Source organism: Podarcis melisellensis (genome assembly GCF_964234715.1).
Source record: "Podarcis melisellensis genome assembly, chromosome: 7".
Classification (NCBI taxonomy): domain Eukaryota; kingdom Metazoa; phylum Chordata; class Lepidosauria; order Squamata; family Lacertidae; genus Podarcis; species Podarcis melisellensis.
Genome location: NC_138539.1, coordinates 64261972 through 64282578, shown reverse-complemented (window position 1 = coordinate 64282578; position 20607 = coordinate 64261972). Strand labels below are relative to the sequence as shown.

Genomic DNA, 20607 nt, shown 5'->3' with positions numbered 1-20607 from the left:
ACCAGAAATCAACCCTCAAGAGCAGCTTTTGAGGGAAGGGGGGGGGGCTGTAGTGGGGGTGGGGGAGAAATCTAGGAAACACCATTGCACGAGCAGAGTTCCACTTTTACCTTCTTTTGATCCAACTCTAAATCTATTTTCCACCCAAAAAGTCACAACCTAGTAAACAATAATTCCATACTGTGTTTTGGCCTACATTTCTGTCACCACAACCACCTTTTGAAAGTTGGAATTTAAAAAGCAGTTTAAACAATTTATAACACAGTGGATTTACCTAGAATAACCTATATGCGGAGCATGCCTACCACAGTGGAGAAGCATCTCTGGCAGAGAAACTGCCATGTCCAAACCTGTTGACTTAACCAGTCAAGGCAAAAGCTGAGGAAGGACATTTCCCCCTATCGTAAGCACCAGTGCTCCTCTCCCCACCCCACCCCCCTTCAATTTCCCTCTCATTGGAATAATTTTCCTCCTAGTTTGGAAGTATTTCAAGGTAACCTGGGAGCCTGCAGATCCAAGGCCTCCCTCAATCTGTACTAGCACACCCCTTTTGTTCTCCCTTGTGTTGTAGACACACTGACAGCAGAGGGGGATTCTCTGGTCAAAATCAATGGGTCTCTAGTCATGGATCTCTCACTCTAGATCTCCCTCTGCAGGCAAAGGGGAAGAGCTGCTCTGTTCTATCATCAACTAGGAGCCCACAGGACTACCTGTTAAATGGCTAAATTATACTGGTGCAAAAAAATAATAATCTGCAGTGGTTTCCTTTCCATTCTGGCAAATTTCTAAATACGAATTTATTACAAGTGCACAAAAAATCCAGACCAGATATCTAGGGCTTTTAATCTAGATATTATATCTCCAACCAGTAAACCAGATGGCATTAGGATGACTTCAGATGGCTATAACCAAATTATGTTGATTTCCCCTTAGTATCTGATCAGAAGTGTATTGCCTCTGAGCATGGAAGTTACGGTTTTAGCTTATCAATATAAAACTAGAGTAATCCTCTGAAGCCAATTATCAATGCATGTTTAATTCCTCACTTATCTTTTACAGTTTAGAATCACACCAATAGCACAAGGACTACACTTTATTTGCCTATTCAATTTAAACTTTTTTATATAAAAAAACCACCTTAACATTAATTTTTTTAAAAGATAAAGAATACTATGATTACAATTATTACTATATGATAGAAAGGTAGGAATCCTTTTTTGCTATCGGTTTCTTTTAAAATCTTACATGAAAATAAAATCTGATATTTTCATATAACACAGATTAAAAACTGGATACAGCTTTCCAAATCACCATTGCTCATTCCTTTTGCTCGAATGCTAATGAATGCCTGATGACTTAGTTCAACAGATCATTGCTGGTCAGCAGGCGAGCATTTTTCTTTTGAAATAACAGGTATGGATTTTAGTTTACTCGTTAACGCTCCATTTTTTCTACAAGGTTTTCGTTTTGTCCTTGGCTGCTTCCATTTTGAACTTTCGCTGTCAGGTAAGGAGTAAGCTACAGCTGCACTGGGTAAGAGCAACTTTGTTGAAGTTGTTTTGACAGTGGATCGAATTTTTTGTGAGCTTGCAGAGCATGACAGAGCTCTCCGTGAGGGTGCATTTCTTGAGTCTAAGATTACTGGAGCTTTGGAGCACTTGTTGCACCTACTGCACGATGCTCGGCAGGGCTTTGTGGACGGCCGTGCAGGGGACGATGCTCCAGAATTCCACTTACTATGACAGCGCTGGCAAGTGCATTTTGGCATGTCCAGTTCTTGCATGCAGCAGCCAAAATGGTGAAGATCCCCATCAAAACCTGCCTGAGGACATGAACTATCGGATTGCTTCAATTGCTTAAACTGGTGTGCATCTTTTGAAAAACTGGTGCGGTTGTTAACAGCCATAGTGGGAGAAACAGTCTCTCTCGTCCTTTCTTTTAATATCGTCAAGTGTTGTAACTTCTCCATTTCCACCAGACGAGAAATTAGCTTGCAAAGTGATTCCTCGAGAGGCGGATTAAAGGATGATTTCCATTCATCAAATTTTGATGAGGACATTTTTTGTAAATCCCAGGTATTGTAAGGCGGGGGAAGAAAATCAGGGTATGAAAATGTATCACTCTCAGATGAAGAGGAAACCTCTTCCTTGACTTCTATAGGATCCGGTTTTAGGTTAACATTCACGTTTTTTAAATATTTCAGCAACTCCTTATTTCTTTTCTCGTTTTCAGATATCTCTTTTTCTATTGAAGGCTTGTCCTCTACACTGCCATTTCCTCTTTTCAAACTCGATCTGATTACAGAAAGCATGTCATCACTACTTCCATCTGTAGCAGGATAAGCAGCAGAAGCGACGGCTTCGTTTTTAAAAAAATCCCCATCTCCATTTCTATTGCAGTTCTCCGAAGCTGCTTTCTGGGTTTCGAGATAAGAAACTGTGTGGCATCTCTTTATGAAAGACTGTACCAGAGGATTATTAGTGTGGATGAAGTTTATAGGAACATCACTGGAGCTAGACGGCATTTCCCCCAAACGTCTATGGAAGTCTCTGAGGGGGGGGAAAGAGAGAATATGGAATGGTATCGCATTACCCCTCTAGTGGACAATTTATAGAGCCAACAGCATCACTCATCCTGGATATAAAAATAAATATATTTGAAGCCAAAGTGCCTGGATATGCACCCTGAAGCAGGCCTTTAATGTTTTCAGCAAATTAACACTCAAAAGCAGACCAAAAGAAGGCTCTAGACAAACAATAAGGTACTTCAAGCAGCCCATAACTGTTGTTTGCAGTTCCTTGCAAATGGAAGCCGTAGAAGCTACTAGCATAGGATACTTTAAAAATCCACAGAGGTTTAGTCTATCAATGTCTGTTACCACAGGGGAAATGAAGCCAATTTTTAACTTTTAAGCACCATTTGGGAACAAATTAGGTTTTAGTGCTCCCATTGTTTTCCCCCCAAATATTTTTTATTGGTTTTCATGTAAATACAAGCATAACATATAACCACAGTAGCTTGTCCAGTAGTGCATTAAGTTTCATATGCAGTACACAGTACACAAGCAATATGCTCCCATTGTCTTTTTCAAAAGACGGTGGTGGAGGTGTTCAATTTGGATCAGGGCTCTGTGGGGTAGAGGGAGTGTCCAACCCTCTGCCTCCATTCTGCAGGAAGGCCCCCCATAATAAGCATATGGTTATTGCAGCTGATACCTATTTTTAAACTTACTGAGCGTGTGGTCTTTTTCTATGCTAAAGGAAGAGGGAAGTTTTGGAACTCACAATGGCATTCTAAAGGTCTAACAGCCTGTATTTCCATGCTTTGCTTTGCTGCATGTTTTGTGATTTTAAAGCTCTTCTTGGTGTTCTCTCACCTCAGAGTTCTTGCCCCAAACCTAGATTCTGGCATCCAGGTAATTCTCCTTTTATACCTATTGTTTCCTTGAACCTACAGATAGTAACTCAAGTCCTTTATATATGGGAAACACAGCCAGATGGACAGGGTATTATTATTATTATTATTATTATTATTATTATTATTATGCAAATCAGAGTCACTGGTTCTGCTTTCTATGAAATAATTTAAGGTTTTTTTAAAGAAACAAGTCACACATTCCAGGAAAGGGAAGCAGGAAAAGCATTTTCTTCATGCACAGAACAGCAGCATCAAGACACCATACAACAGGAGACAAATCAAAGTAACAAAGAACTGCTACAGAGGAGTGCTGGTGCACAGCCACCCTAAAGCTGTTGACAATTCCTTTTGATAAATGAAGAAGTGGCTCTCTGCTTATGTTTGCCTCTTCTGTTCAGTTTCATTTAAAAAGCTAGGAATACGTTTCTTTACCTGCTCACTGCCTTGTTGCCTTGATTATGTATATAGCTCCAGGAATGATATGGTGCTTGTCTGCAGCTATTTGGGCTGAGCTAGAAATAAGCAGAACATTTAAAAACAAAATGCTATTGGTATGCAATTCAGAACAAACACTGGAAATTCAAAAGTAAGTAAACTGGATTGTTAAAACATTTTGGCAAACTAATACTACCTGTGATGTCCTAGTATTTTTGGACAAGCTAAGGGCGGCCAGCTGTTCCATTGCAGCATTATAATGGTCCTGTAAAAGAGCAGAGCCACTTCAATATTTGTAAGGCAGAACATCATTTCTAAAGAATCATGCTTCGTGTTTTAATCCTAAAACTAACCTCAGGCCCGGGACGCGGGTGGCGCTGTGGGTTAAACCACAGAACCTAGGTCTTTCCGATCAGAAGGTCGGCAGTTCAAATCCCCGCAACAGGGTGAGCTCCCGTTGCTCGGTCCCTGTTCCTGCCAACCTAGCAGTTCGAAAGCACGTCAAAGTGCAAGTAGATAAATAGGTAGCACTCAAGCGGGAAGGTAAACGGTGTTTCCGTGCGCTGCTCTGGTTCTCCAGAAGTGGCTTAGTCATGCTGGCCACATGACCCGAAAGCTGTACGCTGGCTCCCTTGGCCAATACAGCGAGATGAGCGCTGCAACCCCAGAGTCGGTCACGACTGGACCTAATGGTCAGGGGTCCCTTTACCTTTACCTAACCTCAGACCCACCTGCTGGACTGTAGAAATCCTAAAGAGGTTTACTGAAGGATTTGTGTGTGATTCTAGAACTGAATAAGACAAGCTGGCTTGGTAGACTTGACGCACATACGGCCAGAAAGGAGCCATGTATGAGCAGCAAAGAGGAAGCACAGATTTCAAGCTATGTTGCTACTATATATCGCAATGTCCATCTAGTCTTTTACCTCTATTTATGCTACAAATTCAGATAATCTGAAATGTTTTCAACCACCTGAGGCCTTGGATAGACCTTGCTAGAGTCTGAGCCAAGTGATCACTTCTAAAATGAAAGCAAAATAAAGCTTAATAGGGAGTGCAAAGATGACAGCAATCAGTTGTCCAGGTGTCTCAAAGACGCAGAGCTAATAACTATCAACACTTGCACCAACAGGGATTTGCTTTGTTTTTAAATGACTGTTAGCAGCATATATGTTTGAATGTTTGCTTTAATTTATTATCTGTGCATACTGAATTTATACAGCTGCCCATCAATAAATATTCCCTGGGTAGCTTCCAAAGAAACAAGCAAAATAATGGTAATAATACAATACACCATTATTAAAATTAAAACAACATTACAGTATTAAAATCAACAAGAATCAATAAAAGATGGGGAAATAATTGCAAGAGAAAAGGTATGAAACAGTCTAGATTTAAAACACAATTAAAAGACTCAGATGAATATAAAATAGTCAACAACTAGCAATAAAAATATGAAAGAAACGCAGTCATGGTTGACTTGCTGAATCATCCTTAGCAACAGTGCATGCAGTTATTTCATCTTTATACACTACGGCAGAATTCTTCAATCTTGGGTTCCTACACGTTGTTGGACTACAGCTCCCATCAAACCCAAGCAATTTAGCTAATAGTCAGGGATAATGGGAATTGTAATCCAACATCTGTGGACCCACGCTTGAAGAAGCCTGCACTCTACGATTGTATTTCTTATGAACATCATAAGACAGTCATTGCAACAGCGCAATCTACCAGTGAAAAATCCTGAGATCGTAACTGCACTGCAGTCAAAAAGCTGCCGTGTGTATTGTGGTTCTTGCTATATTAAAAGTGCAGCATGCAAAACTGGAGAAACAAGGGACAAAGTCGTGTGGGGTTTGGCACAACCGCCATTGCTGAAATCGCTTGTTGGCTTTTGTTGCCTGCGTGAACAGCTCCAATTCCGCATTTGCAGTGTGAAGCAGAAGAATGGGCTAGAACTCCATTGTAGCTGTGTTGCTGAGTGTGCTGAAACAACATCATGGGAGAGGTGTCTCCAGCTATCCCATCTCCTGCCTTTGGAAGCCTTGGAAGAAGATGCTGCAGGGGATGGACTGTGAAAAATGTTATGTCTAGTACCAAGGTGAAACTGTCAAGCTCCCTTGTTATTTTTGCTATGGTCAGGAAGTGAAATGTTGTTAATGGGATGCTGTTACAGATATTGCATGAAAATGTTTACCTGTTTACCTGAGATGTTTACCTGTTTTGTTTGTTGAAAGCTGCTTCAAGCATGACTTTTTTTAAATGGCAGCATAAAAAAAATGATGATGATGATGATGAACATCCCTGCCATGTTCTCCAAATAGAAGCAGCCTTAGATAAACACGTGAAGTGCAGTATTACTGTATATCTGCCAAGGTATTCACACAACTTCACTAATGATGCAATCCTATGTACAATGTCAAGTAGAAAGTCCCAAAATAAATAGGCATTGATTGAGCTATATGGCAGCTAAAACCTCAATTTTGTTTGTGAAGGAATTGGAAAAATCCTTCAAGGACTCACACCTGAATAATGCATACGAATTTTTCTTTGAAATAAGAATCATGACAAGAAAGCATAGGCTTCTTTAAAAATTATTCTTAAAGGATTGATGTTTATTTTGTCCTTACCTTATAAAATGCACCTGTAAGAACACCTGTAAAAGACCAAGAGTTGAGTTTTGCTTACAAAAGTTGTTTTATAATTTCTCAGCTTATAGAATATTTGCACTTGCTCACCTTCTCTAGCAATCTTCTCTTCTGATGAATGAAATTTCTTTTCAGCAGAAAAATCAGATTCCAAATTACAGAAGTGTGGTTTCTGTAATGACATTTATCTTATGTTTCACTAACTGCATATATGAAGAAAGTGAAATATATGTTGCATATGAATCTGTGGGTGCAAGGCATCCTGAATTCTAGATAGTGCTAGAATTTAATTAAAGCTGGGATGTTAGAACCGGGGAAATAGCCAGACTCATGTGTATTTAAGGTAGACCCAAGTGTGTATTAGGGTGTAGTTTAAGAGGTGGGGTGGACCCACTGATAAGCCTGTAATTAGCATACGTGAGAGCTAATTCAGTCAGGCAGATGTTTTAAATTGTGACCCCACTTGAATCCTAGGAATTGACATGAGTTAGGTGCCAATTAAGTCAGACAAGCTTCCTTGAGATCATAGCCTGGGAGTGGGAGGAACAAACAATTATGAAGTATCAAAGGGGCTAAGTGTGAAAAGCACATATTGGCTTCCTCCCTAACTCAGGGGATAAAAGCCAAGGTTTAGAGCAGTGGGTTAATAATAATAATAATAATAATAATAATAATAATAATAATAATAATATTTTATTTATACCCCGCCCAACTGGCTGGGCTTCCCCAGCCACTGTGGGCGGCTTCCAAAAAAATATTAAAATACTGTAATACATCAAATATTAAAAGCTTCCCTAAACAGGGCTGCCTTCAGATGTCTTCTAAAAGTCTGGTTGTAGTTGTTCTCTTTGACATCTAGTGGGAGGGCATTCCACAGGGGTGCCACTACCGAGAAGGCCCTCTGCCTGGTTCCCCGTAACTTGGCTTCTCGCAGTGAGGGAACCGCCAGAAGGCCCTCGGTGCTGGACCTCAGTGTCCGGGTAGAACAATGGGGGTGGAGACGCTCCTTCAGATATACTGGACCGAGGCCGTTTAGGGCTTTAAAGGTTAGAGTTTAGAATGGAAGTTAGGAGATAAGCAGTGGGCTGGACAGAGAGTAAAAAAAAAAGGAGGATACTGATGTCTGTTTTGAATCTAATGCTATGACTATGGGAGAAGCCAGAAGTTATTGGATTATAATGCTGGAGATCTCTCCATGGTAGACTTAGGTCGCATATATGTGTAAATAAACCATGTATCATAAAGACACTACAGTCTCCGCTACACCCCATTTTCCCAAGGAAACACAGACCCTGGTGAGTAAAGCATGCCTGGAAGCTTGCACTGCTCATGGAGATTGGGGTGCTCTGTAACTCTATCACAGTTTAAACTTATGTTTTAAACAGAGTGGGAACTGATCGAGAATTGTAGGTAGGATAAAACATATAAATCCGTACATTCAAACAACAGTAATAAACATTTGTTACTGTATCTGTTGTTAAAGTGAAATCATATACAGGTTTACACTGATGAAAGCCCCAGTAAGGCTTATTTTTATGCAGGCTTGCTGAACAGGCATACAAAATCCTGCTCCTTCTGCTTAAGATATGCATGGATGAACCTAACTGGGTTTTATTACCCAGTAAACTTCAACAAAGAAACACAATGCTATAAGAATTCTAAGGTCCCAAATATAAAATAAACGTTCATAAATGTACAAGGCAAACACATACGCAAGTATATAAGCCAAGTGTCTGAAATAGTACAGGAGAGCAGTCCTGAAACCACTTTGACTCTCCCAAATTGACCTCAAATATTTCTCTGCAAGGAGGAAGGAAATAGCAAAGCGATCCAAAAGCCGTTCAAAACAATGCAACCATCACTTCCGGAGGCGGCGCGAACGGCAATGGCTGCCAGCTCCTGAACGGGAGAGGGTAGCTCCGTCGAAACGGGTCGCCCGCTACGGCGAAGCGGGGACCCATCCAGAAAAACCACAGGCAGCAGAAGCCTGTGGTCCTGAGACCCGGCGGGCGCCAAAAGCAGCCCCTATAACGACGAAGGGACCCCGTAAGGGGCTCCGGACCGCGGAGGGGGTAGCGGCGCTGTGGGTCGTTGCGCGATCAACGGAGCGAAGCCGCGTCGCTGTTGCCGGTGAGCGCTGACCTTTCTTCTTGAAACTGCTAACTTTGGAAAGCAACAACCCGTGAGTAATTTGGACAATATACTTCTAAAGCCTCTAAAAATTGTGAATTTGGCTGAAAGCGGAGTGACGAAAAACAGGAAGTCCGTCTTCCGCTGACACTGAACTTGAAAGTAAAGAGCAGGAGGAGTGGAGACAAAGAGTAACGTTTTGCATTGACTGATCTGGCACCTATTTAAACTGTTGTTTCTGGCTGATTTAAAGACTTTAAGTGGCTGATTTTTGGACCTTCATTGAGACAAGGATACCTGTCTTCTGTTGATCTATTGGATTACAAATAAAAGTAAGAAACCCAGGTACTGGAGCTGCCTGAGTAACTGAGCAGTCAGTCTGCAGGCTTTGGATACTTTGAATCTGAACTTTGGAACATACTGAGTTTGAATTTGTTACTTTGAAACACTTGTGGTCTAAGCACTTTTGGAAACAATGTTTGGCTTTAAGTTTTAACTCTGCTAAAATTTATCTTTGTGAAGATCTTTGGAGATCAATTCAGACTTACTAATTTTAATTGGATTGGACTTCCTCCCCAAAGACATTCTAAGCTCCACCTAGAGGATTTTTGGATTTACAGCAGTGACTTTGTTTTACTTTCTCTTTCCCGGCCTCCTGTTTGAGTGTTACCATCTGGGCTCTTACTTTCTCATGGGAACAATTCAGTTTGACCTTGGTTTTTAGATAACTTTGGAATGAGTGGAACAAGAAAAAGGGGAAGAACCAGACAAACAACGTTAACTTTACCGACAGTCTCACAGCGTAGATCATCTGTGCCTGCTTTGCCTACTACTTTGCCTCCTGAGGCAGAAGCGGCTTCCCTGCTACAATCAGGGGAGGGAGAAACTGAGGAATTACAACTGGAAGATATGGCCTCAGGAGCAAGTGGCACTATTTTGGAGAAAATTTTTGAAAAATTGGAGGCTCTGGACAGAAAGGTTGACCAGCAATCAGCTAAAATTGACTTAAACACAGAAAGTTTAAATAGACTAACTGGACAAGTTGCACAGAATGTTCAATCTATTGGAGAATTGAAGGAGGCTGTAGGTGAAAATCGGAAACTGGCGGAAGACACTAGCCAAAGATTGGGACAGCTTGAAAAAGAAGTAAGACCACTCAGCAAACAAGTAGGAGAACACCAGATCTACTTTTCCATGACAGAACTTCGGAACAGGGAGGCCAATTTAAGGATACGCTCAATTCCAGAAGTGGAAGAAGGTAACTTAACTGAGTTCCTCACCAAAGAATTTTCCAAGTTTTGGAACTTAGAAGAAAAAGACTTTAAAATACTATCTGCTTTTAGGCTTGGAAGACTTATAAAGAAGGAGAAGCCCAGAGACTGTTTGATAATATTGAGATCAAAGGAGGAAAGGGACAAGATTCTAGGCCTGCACTACGGAAAGTCACTGGATATTTTGGACAAAAGAATTGAAATTTATAAGGATATTCCTAAACAGCTGTTGGATCTTCGAGCAGACTACTCGGAATTAGTAAAATTGCTAAGGAGCAACTCAATCATCTTCAGGTGGGAGTTTCCCCAAGGTTTATCGTTTACTTTCAGAGGGAGGAAGACCAAAATTAGAACGCCGAAGGATAGAGACAAGTTTTTGGTGGCACACGGAGAAGATCTTCATAAGGGACTTGGATTACCCCCAGGGCCTGAACCTCCGGGGGTTCCTGCACCCCCGGACCCCCGAAAATCTGAGAATAAGGTACCCCCACAGCAAGAATAACCAGATATATTCAGGATGTCTCTGCAACTTTTGAGCTGGAACATAAATGGCTGTAACATTCCAGGAAAAAGGAGAAAAATCTTTCACATTTTAAAAAAGGAACATTTGGACATTATTTGCTTACAGGAAACACATGTGACCAGGCTCCACAGAAAAGTGTTAATAAATAAAAGACTTGGTCAGGAATTTATATCTTCGGATACAGTTAAAAAGAGAGGTGTGGTAATTTATGCAAAAGAGAGCCTTTCACCTAAATTTCTGTTTAAAGATGAGCATGGAAGAATTTTGGCGATAGAAATACAACATCAAGGGGAAAAAATACTGATATTAGGAATTTATGCTCCAAATGAAGGAAAATCGGAATTCTATAAGAAGTTGCATGAGACTATGCTGGACTATCTGGACTACAACAACATCATTATGATGGGAGATATGAATGGAGTTGTATCAACCAACATGGATAAGTCACAGAGCCAAAAAATTTCTAAAGATGGGAGACTACCAAAGACCTTCTTTGAAATGACAGACAATATGGACTGGATTGACATTTGGAGAGTGAGAAACCCCTTGGGAAGGGAAGGAACATTTTTCTCTGAAGCCCAACTGACTTGGACAAGAATCGACCAGATATGGATAACTAGAGGTCTGGCACCTAAGATCAGAAAGGTGGAAATCTGCCCAAAGACATGCTCCGACCATAACGCACTGAGAATGGACATGACATTGATTCCAACCGGTTCCTTCAGATGGAAGATGAATGATGGCCTGTTTAGAGATCAGGAGATTACTAAGAAGGCCCAAAAAGCTCTAAAGGATTATTTTGAGATCAATATGAACACCACAGTGGAAAAAAGAACTATCTGGGACGCAAGTAAGGCCGTGATGAGGGGGTTCCTGATACAACAGAACACGGTAAAGAAAAGGAAACAAAACGAAAGGAAAGATAAAATTTTGGAAAAAATCAAGGAGTTGGAGAAGAAGTTAAGACTTAATCCGAAGTCTCAGCCGATTCTGAGAGAAATCAAACTTTACCAAGCACAATACTGCAAACTGATAAATCAGGAAATAGAATGGAAAATCAAACTAATGAAACAAAAAACTTTTGAGTCGGCTAATAAATGTGGAAAACTGCTAGCTTGGCAGTTGAAGAGGAGACAAAAGTTAAACACAGTGACAAACTTAGAGATTGAAGGAAGATGTATCCAGAACCCCGGAGAGATTAGAAAGTGTTTCCAGAGATATTTCAAAAAATTATACACTCAAGGGCCACAAGATGAAGCAGCGATTAAACAATTTTTAAAGACAAATGGACTGGCAAAGTTGTCAGAAGAAAATAGATCAATTCTGAATGGCAAAATAACACGACAAGAGATTGAGCAGGCCATCCAAAACATGAAACAGGGCAAATCACCAGGACCAGATGGGCTGACCTCCAAGTACTATAAGACATTGAAAGACTATTTGATACAACCACTGATGGAGGTCAGCAATGAAATTTTAGAGGGGAAGAAGGCGCCAGAATCGTGGAAAGAAGCTTTCATCACATTGATACCAAAATCGGAAACTGAAAAGACACAGCTTAAGAACTACCGTCCCATCTCCCTTTTAAATGTGGATTACAAAATATTTGCAGACGTTTTGGCAAGTAGATTCAAGAGGGTTTTAAACAAAGTAATCCATAAAGACCAGGCAGGCTTTCTCCCAGGTAGACATATGTCTGCTAATACAAGGAACATTATAGATATATTGGAGCTTTTACAAACAGACATAAATACTAAAGCTGTTTTAATTTTTATAGATGCGGAGAAGGCCTTTGACAACATATCCTGGAAGTTTATGAAAGGGAATTTAAAAGAAATGGGAGTGGGCCGGGGGTTTGAGAATGGGATTGATGCAATATATTCAGAACAAAAGGCTAAACTGATAGTTAACAATGTGGTTACAGAAGAGTTTAAAATTGAAAAAGGAACACGACAAGGCTGTCCGATTTCCCCGTTATTATTTATTTCGGTCCTGGAGGTGCTCTTGAACACGATTAGAGGGGACAGGTTGGTGGAAGGGATACAGGTCGGAGCGAAACAATACAAACTTAAAGCGTTTGCAGATGACTTAGTTCTGACATTACAGGAGCCAGAATCTAGTACGAAAAGAGTACTACAACTAATCCAAGATTTTGGTCGGGTGGCGGGATTTAAACTAAATAAGCAAAAAACCAAGGTGTTGGGAAAAAACTTGACAGATATTGAGTCGGAACGGTTTCAGAGAGAGACAGAGTTAACTGTGGTTAAGAAAGTTAAATACCTAGGGGTAAACATAACAGCAAAGAATTTGAGTCTGTTTAAAGATAATTATGAAAAATGTTGGTCTGAAATTAAGAGAGACTTGGATAGCTGGTCAAAATTGAAACTTTCATTGTTAGGTCGAATAGCTGCTATTAAGATGAATGTATTGCCAAAAATGTTATTTTTGTTTCAGACATTGCAGATTGTAGATAAAACGGAGTGCTTCCGGAAGTGGCAGAAAGATATCTCCAAATTTGTCTGGCAGGGCAAAAAGCCCAGAATTAAGTTTAAGATATTAACGGACGCAAAAGAAAGAGGGGGCTTTGCCCTGCCAGACTTAAAGTTGTACTATGAAGCCGCAGCTTTCTGCTGGCTAAAAGACTGGCTACTTCTGGAGGACACGGATGTGCTGGATTTGGAAGGTTTTAACAATGCATTTGGATGGCATGCATATTTATGGTACGACAAGGTTAAGATCAACAAGGTCTTTAAGAACCATATTGTCAGAAAAGCAATATTTAATGTCTGGACAAGATACAAAGACTTATTAGAAAACAAAACACCGAGGTGGCTGTCACCTTTGGAGGCTAAGGCCCGAAAAAGACCCAATATGGAGGCCAATTGGCCAAAATATTGGGAAATACTAGAAAGGGATGGAGACAATTGGAAACTGCAGAGCTTAGAGAAAATGAAAGATAAAGTGCGAGACTGGTTACACTATGCTCAGATTAAGGAAGTGTTTAAGATTGATAAAAAGTTAGGATTCCAGGTGGAGAAATCGAAACTGGAAACAGAACTGCTAGAACCTAAGACCAAGGTACTTTCAAAAATGTATAACTTGCTGCTGAAATGGAACACACAAGACGAATTGGTTAAATCGGCTATGATAAAGTGGGCCCAGGATATTGGGCACAACATTATGTTTGAGGACTGGGAAAGGTTATGGACCACCGGGCTGAACTTCACAGCATGTAATGCTCTGAAGGAAAATGTAATGAAAATGATATATAGATGGTACATGACCCCAGTGAAATTGGCTAAAATATACCATTCGTCTGATAACAAATGTTGGAAATGTAAGGAAAATGAAGGAACATTCTTTCACCTCTGGTGGACCTGCCCTAAAGTGAAGGCCTTTTGGGAAATGATATACAATGAGTTAAAAAAGGTATTTAAGTATACCTTCACCAAGAAACCAGAGGCCTTCCTTCTGGGCATGGTCGGCCAGAACGTGTTAAAGAAGGACAGAACATTTTTTATGTACGCTACAACGGCGGCAAGGATACTTATTGCTAAGATCTACCCACACTGGAAGAATGGCAGATGCAGCTGATGGACTATATGCAACTGGCTGAGATGACTGGCAGAATCCGCGACCTGGGAGAGGAGAGGGTTGAAGAAGACTGGAAGAAATTTAAGATTTATTTACAAAAGTACTGTAATTTGGTTGAATCCTAACAAGGAAGCCAGAGCAGAAATAACTGTCTACCATTAAATTATAATTTTTTATTTGAGTTTAACCTAAATATTGCACTTAAGAGCATAAACAAGATGATAATTTGCTTGGAAAAATTCGTTTTTAATGATGAAAGTGGAAGCGGGAGACGTGAGGGAGTCCACAATAGAATGAAAGGATGTTATGAAACCTATTCTGTTTGTTAAATATGTATCTGTAAAAAATCTTAATAAAAATTTTTATAAAAAAAAAAAAAACAAAACAATGCAACCATAAACATTGGGGGGAGTGTTACAACAATACACTGTACAGGCAGCCCTGCTTTACATGGGCGTAACGTTCCATGGCACCATGCGCATTGGTGAAATTGTGTATAAATGAAGCCCATTGAAAAAGCCTGCAAACACCCCATTCCGCCCTTTTAGTGGCATTTCAGTGGTGTCTTTATGACATTTCCGGGTCACTTCTGGGTTTGGTGCAATGCACATATACATGGTCAAGCACATTTTGAATGCACTCATGATCTAAAGGGCTAAGTGTGAGGTTCTGTAAGCACACTGGGATTTTCAATTTTTATGCCCTCGAAACCCAATTCTTACAGCCAAAACAAAAAGCTGGAAAAGGAAAGCTGATTTTGTCACTCCCCCACTGAGATCAGAATGGAGGTCAAGACTGACTGCAAGGTTTCCACTCATGCGATTCAGAGAATTGTAAGGGGGGGGTGTGCAGGCTTCTAGAACCTCTTTTCTGGGTGACATCATTTGGATAAAATTGGTATTGCGGGGGCTCGTGGATTTCATTCCACCACCACTATAATTTGTCCACTGCATAAATCTGTCTACGCAGGAAAATTACAGGGAAAGGAAAATACCTACCGTACTCTCATGCTCAAGAGGCTAGCCTTACACATGCTCAAGAGGCTAGCCTTACAATAGGCTTTGTATCTGGGCTTCTCTCTGTAACCTGGCATGGAATGAGATACCTTGCATATTGCCACCAGGAAGTGTAGCTGCACAGCACCACACATCTTTTCCACATTTAGCAGACTCGATGTAAGAATGTTGTAATATTCACACACACCCCTTCCCCACACCATCTAATAATTCTTTACGAAAGAACAAATATGTCAAAGCCAGCATATATTCCACTCCAAGAGGTGAGGATGGGGAGCTCTGAGAGCTTTCCACATGTCTGCAGCCATTTTGAACCAATAAGCAAATACATTCATGAAAATTCTAATTATTCTTACAAATGAAAAAAAGGTTAGTCAGACTTTCTAATTATCAGTTCTGCATCTTTGAGACACCTGAGACTTGTAACCTGGGCCCCGTTTATTTGGCTCTTGCTTTGGTTTGACAGTTTAGAACCCTTTTTACCATCAATGCAAGATTTATTTATTTTTTAAGTTAAGGCTCAAGCTGCCATTCTGAGTTTTTGACCAAGCACAAAAATACTTACAGGACAGGATTTTGTTAGTTACTTCCCATTTTTTGTTAACTTGTGCATAACCTTGGAACCTATCAAAAGACAGGCTTTTGTTGTCTTTATTCCACATTTGTATGGCTTTTCCTTGTAACTGAACTACTCACCTTAAATATAGGGATAAGAATGTATTATATTATTGTGACAAATTCATACCTACTTGGTCACAAGACTGGATGTGCAGAAGAAACATAGTTTTAAAGCTGTCTCTGTGACTAAAAGTTTAGTGTACCTGGCGAGAGAAGGTGCTGTTCCCATAAATGCCAGGTATAAAGTCTTCTTTTCCCACTAAGCTAGCAGACTTGTTGTTCTTGCTTCCCCTGACCAACCTAGATGCAGATTAGGAATGAAACAAAAAGATAAAGAAATCAAGATGGGCTAGGCAGAAAAGAGGATCTCCCTAATGACAAAAGGCACAACCAAGTTATATTCTGTGCTAGGGTTAGGATTGCCAAAGTCAAAATAAAAAAGATCACCATGGAGTGATCTTGTGAACTGTCCACCAGGAAACAAGCTAATATTCATCTGGGTAGGCTTATGGGTATAAGAAAAGCAAACTGGGAATGGCAAAAGGATATACTACAAACAGCAGATGATAGAGTAAGGAGGGGTGAAAGGTCATATAGGATCCAGCTCTCCCTCCCACGCTCTTAAGAGTAAGGTTTGTTCCAACTCCAGCTAACACAGTAACAGGTGGAAGTCATAAATTCTTTTCTTTTCTTTTTTAACAAATCAAAGTGCTGTGATTCAGGACAGCAGAGGAGAGAGTCCTTCTCCAAAAGATTACATTGGGGTTTTTTTTAAATAAAAAAAAAGTTTGAAAAATAGGAGCATTCCTTTGGGGAGAGGGCAAGGTCTGGCTCACAGTGTTTACTAATAAAAAAGTAAAACATGGGCTGAGCAGTGACTCTCATGGGGCACTGTGAATGCACACATTAAGGAACTGAAATTAATAAAGCAATAAAATAATATAAAAATTAGCATTTATTTAACAAAGCCAAAGCATATTGACAGAGCAGGATGACTTTTACTGCGACTCCTAGCAGTTTCATAGGCACTATCCAATAGGTGACACATGCACAATGGCATTCCCATTGTCTGAGGGACTAGAAAAAACAATATTCTTTTATTTGGAAAGCAGTGCTTTAATCTTATGACATCAACACAAATAGGTTGTCTAGAAGGACCTAGATCGGGAGTGATTTGATATGAAGAGCAGAAGGAAAGAGACATGAAGTGTACCATAGGAATAAAAGCAGAAGAAGCAGATATGTTAGGCAAAATCAGGAAAAGAGATGCTGTATAAGAGCGGTGGGGAAAGGACTGAGGCTGTGTACTCATTACTGGCTTAAAGTGCAGCTAAATTGTTTTTTCCCCGATTCAGATTAAAGCCGCTTTGAGAGGGAATGTATCAGAATGCAGTACTTCACAAGAAACAATAGGATATATATGGTGGCTAACATCTGTGCGTACACCACTTCCCAAAACTGCATTGGGAGCACATTGGTTGCAGAATAAACTGGGGTATATACATTGCCTTATGGGATGCGGGTGGCGCTGTGGGTTAAACCACAGAGCCTAGGACTTGCTGATCAGAAGGTCAGCAGTTCGAATCCCCGTGACAGGGTGAGCTCCCGTTGCTCAGTCCCTGCTCCTGCCAATCTAGCAGTTTGAAAGCACATCAAAGTGCAAGTAGATAAATAAGTACCACTCCAGCGGGAAGGTAAACGGTGTTTCTGCGCGCTGCTCTGGTTCACCAGAAGCGGCTTAGTCATGCTGGCCACATGACCCGGAAGCTGTACGCCGGCTCCCTCAGCCAATAAAGTGAGATGAGCGCAGCAACCCCAGAGTCAGTCACGACTGGACCTAATGGTCAGGGGTCCCTTTACCTTTTATACATTGCCTTAATCAGGAAAAGAAGAAGCGTGAAGCACTAGAGTGCCGGGGAAACAACAGGGGCTCATTAATTTGCAGGTATTACTTAGGCTGGGAAAAGAATGAAAGGGGAAATGAAGAAGTGCTAAACAGCAATGCACATTGCCATTCGTAATGCTTTGGCTGCGCCTTGCTATTTGTTACCTATGCAGCCGTGTTTCTAACAAGGCGGAAAGTGGGAGGAAGGCAATTTTGCATCAGACATGCACCCTAATCAATGCAATTTTCTTTCCTTTCTTTCCATCACTTGATCCCTTTGCAACAAATGCATGTTCCCCACGTCTCCTGTCACATTTATACACATGGCAGGGAGACAGGATTAGCCACAGTTCCCACCGTGGGCGAGAACAAAATGAAAACCAAGCAACCTGGGAAATGCCAGACTGGTTTTAACCCTCACTTGAGGGGGGAATGTCCAGAGATGGGGTTTTTTGAACCCCATTCCAATCTGGAGGGGGAATGCAGACCTTTTCCACGTGTCCTTATTTTCCAGGGACAGCCCCAGATCTACAGAAGCCATCCCCATTTCTGATTTGAGCCGGGAATATCCCACTTTTCCTTTGGATGTCCCTATTTTCATCGGAGAAATATTGGAGGGTATAGAATAGGACATCCCTATTTTCATTGGAGAAATGTTGGAGGGTATGGAATAAGCCCCATTTTCATGGTAGAAATGCTGGAGGGTATGGAATTGGATGTCCCTGTTTTCATGGAGAAATATTAAGAGGGTATGGAATAGGACGTCCCTATTTTTATTGGAGGGTATATTTCATGGGAGAAATATTGGAGGGTATAGAAATGGAGCTGAGAAAAGCTGGCTCCCTTGCCCTCCTGCAGGACCTACTGGTTGAGGGAGAAGAAGGAGAGGAGAGCAAGAGAGGCGAGCGTTTTAAGCGCGAACTTGAGGCCGCAGCATCTCCCCTTGGGGAGGCAAGTGGCGCGCCGCTTCCTTGGCGTCGAGGCCTCCCCGTCCCCGCCATCCTTTTGGTCCCCCCCATACCCAGGCAAGCCCCCGAAACTCCCGCTCGTCTCCGAGGCAGCAGCAGCAGGAGAAGAAGCGGGCTCTCCCCCACCAGCCTCCATAGGGTGGTGCATGGCCTCGAAGCCAGGCAAGGCCTTCGCGCTCCTCCTTCGGGCCCGGGCGCGCGTTACAGGAAAGCAGTCGCCATGGGAACGGGCCGGGGGGGTCCTTCCTCCTCAGGCGCGAGGCGGCGCCTTCCTGGCCCTATTCCGGGCAGCGGCCAACCTCACGCCGCCTCATATCCAGCATTGCATTTTTTTGGTGGGGGGGGGGGGATTCCTTCAGCCCCACAAATTATCCTCTCCTGCCCCTCCTTCTCTGCACCGGCCCCTTTTGCATTTCGGGCATCTCGGCGTCGCCGCCCTTCGCGTTTGTTGGGCCCGCAGTTTCTGCAAACCCAACTGCGGGGATGCAAGGGCGTCCAGAAGAACCAGGCTGCATTCCCTGCCTCTCCGCCTCTCTTGCCTCGCTTTCTGTGTGCGCGCAAGGCCGCAGTTATTTGCAAAGGGAAATGGTCGCCTCCTTCAGCCTAAATTGTCAGAGGAAAGCATCTTTCCCCTGGGGCGGCGGGGGCGGAAAAAATCTACATCGGGTAAATCGGAATGGTTGCATTCGTGTTGTGTTTTTTTAAAGCAGCTTTTGCCCTCCTTGTTCTACATTAGCAGTTTCTTGCATGCATGCGGAAGAGGGCACGCGCTTGAGTCGCCAAGAAGTTAGGACCGAGCGACTCGGCGGCTGCAAACCTGCACTCGGATCCCATGCAAAACTTTGATAGCGGTTTAGCAAATGCAGTTGATGCAAATGCAGATGAGGCTGAGGTGCATGGAAAGAGATGGTGTACATGTGATGCAAATACAATTGAGGCCCAGGTTCATGGAAGGAGATTAGCACTTTCTCTTGACCCCGAGGGATAAATAGCAGCAGATTGTGGGGAGGCGTTAACAGAACCAAGTGATACTGAGGTCAGTAGGGGCTTACTTCCAGGTTAGTTTATGTAGGATTGGAGTCGGAAAGAAAACTGGAAGAGCCAATCAAAAGATTTACTGCAGCTGGCGCAGCTTAGCCTTAAGCATGGCCAAAACAAGTGTTGTTGCTGTTTTGTTTCCTTTGTTCAGTTCAGGAAATAATGCCACAGAAACTCTCTACCATATTTTAGTTATAAAGACCCACACATTAAAGCCTTTTCAGTATATGGGAACTTACATGATAGTATTACCAGAACAGTGCAGATCCTCTTCAATATGAGCTTTACTGTATTGTTTTCTCCGAGAATAAAAACCTGGGTTAAAAACATGTGGCGCGGGTAGTCCGCATTCTATGTTTCTTCTTTGCACACAGCTGAAAACCTTTTCATTGGAGTTCCACTTAATTTTATTACAAGCGGAGTTGCCACTTGGTGAAGGGAATGCAACGTTTGTTTTTGGTAGATAAAGCGTTTGTTGCTTTAATGTCATAGCTAGAACAGCAGTGACTAGGAAAACAGCATTCAAAAACAAAATTATATTTTGAAGTCAGTTTAGCTAGTTATCCTTATGTTTAACTATAGGAAATACTGTCATTAAAAACCCTACGATATGCACGCTCATTTCATACCACATTGTGGCTTATATTTGTAAAAACGTTCACTTAAAAACAATTCTTTTCTCATAGCTTAGAAATCAGAAGAAACCAAAGCTGAGACTGTGGAAATATGATAAAACTGAGCATTGCTAGAAAAGCTACTTTGCTGTCTCAATTCAGTGAACTCACGGTTTTGATCTTGGTACTTCTTTAAGAGCCCTTTGACAGTGCTTAGCGTTTCGGAATTTTCATGTGTCATCAATTGCAGGGCATTGTGACTCGCACTCAAGCTACATCTTGTGCAGCGTTCTGTGATTCTTTCCTTTCCCCTAACCCATTTCTGTCCAACCCATTTCCCCTCGCAAATTAAAAAAGCAGGCCAAGGAGGATGATCTGAACTGGAAGATAACCTGAGGGTCACATGGCCAGTATGCTGATGTCACAATATCATCACATATCAGATTTGGCT

General features: G+C 41.7%; 1 protein-coding gene across 8 annotated transcripts; it reads right to left on the bottom strand.

Moving 5' to 3' along the window:
* Positions 1-1015: 1015 nt before the first annotated feature.
* On the bottom strand, positions 1016-20497 carry FAM217A (family with sequence similarity 217 member A). Of its 8 annotated transcripts, none has more exons than XM_081918236.1 (7): positions 19782-20317; positions 15855-15951; positions 6590-6671; positions 6482-6507; positions 4049-4117; positions 3850-3929; positions 1016-2549 (listed from the first exon to the last, which is right to left on the bottom strand). In XM_081918236.1, the coding sequence occupies exons 1-7, from the start codon at positions 20030-20032 to the stop codon at positions 1370-1372; spliced, it is 1785 nt and encodes a 594-aa protein (XP_081774362.1). In that variant the 5' UTR covers positions 20033-20317; the 3' UTR covers positions 1016-1369. The 8 variants fall into 8 exon arrangements, with proteins under 8 accessions (XP_081774362.1, XP_081774365.1, XP_081774369.1 ...); XM_081918239.1 differs by lacking the exon at positions 19782-20317 and adding an exon at positions 18558-19032; XM_081918243.1 differs by lacking the exons at positions 6482-6507; positions 19782-20317 and adding an exon at positions 20328-20497.
* Between the last annotated feature and the right edge of the window lie 110 nt (positions 20498-20607).

Coding starts and splice junctions, on each gene's coding strand:
- FAM217A (XM_081918236.1), bottom strand. CDS start 20,032: ATGACATTAAAGCAACAAACGCTTTATCTACCAAAAACAAACGTTGCA. Junction 6,508..6,589: donor AGAGAAGATTGCTAGAGAAG/GTGAGCAAGTGC, acceptor GGTCTTTTACAG/GTGTTCTTACAGGTGCATTT. Junction 2,550..3,849: donor GGCAACAAGGCAGTGAGCAG/GTAAAGAAACGT, acceptor CCCCCCCCTCAG/AGACTTCCATAGACGTTTGG.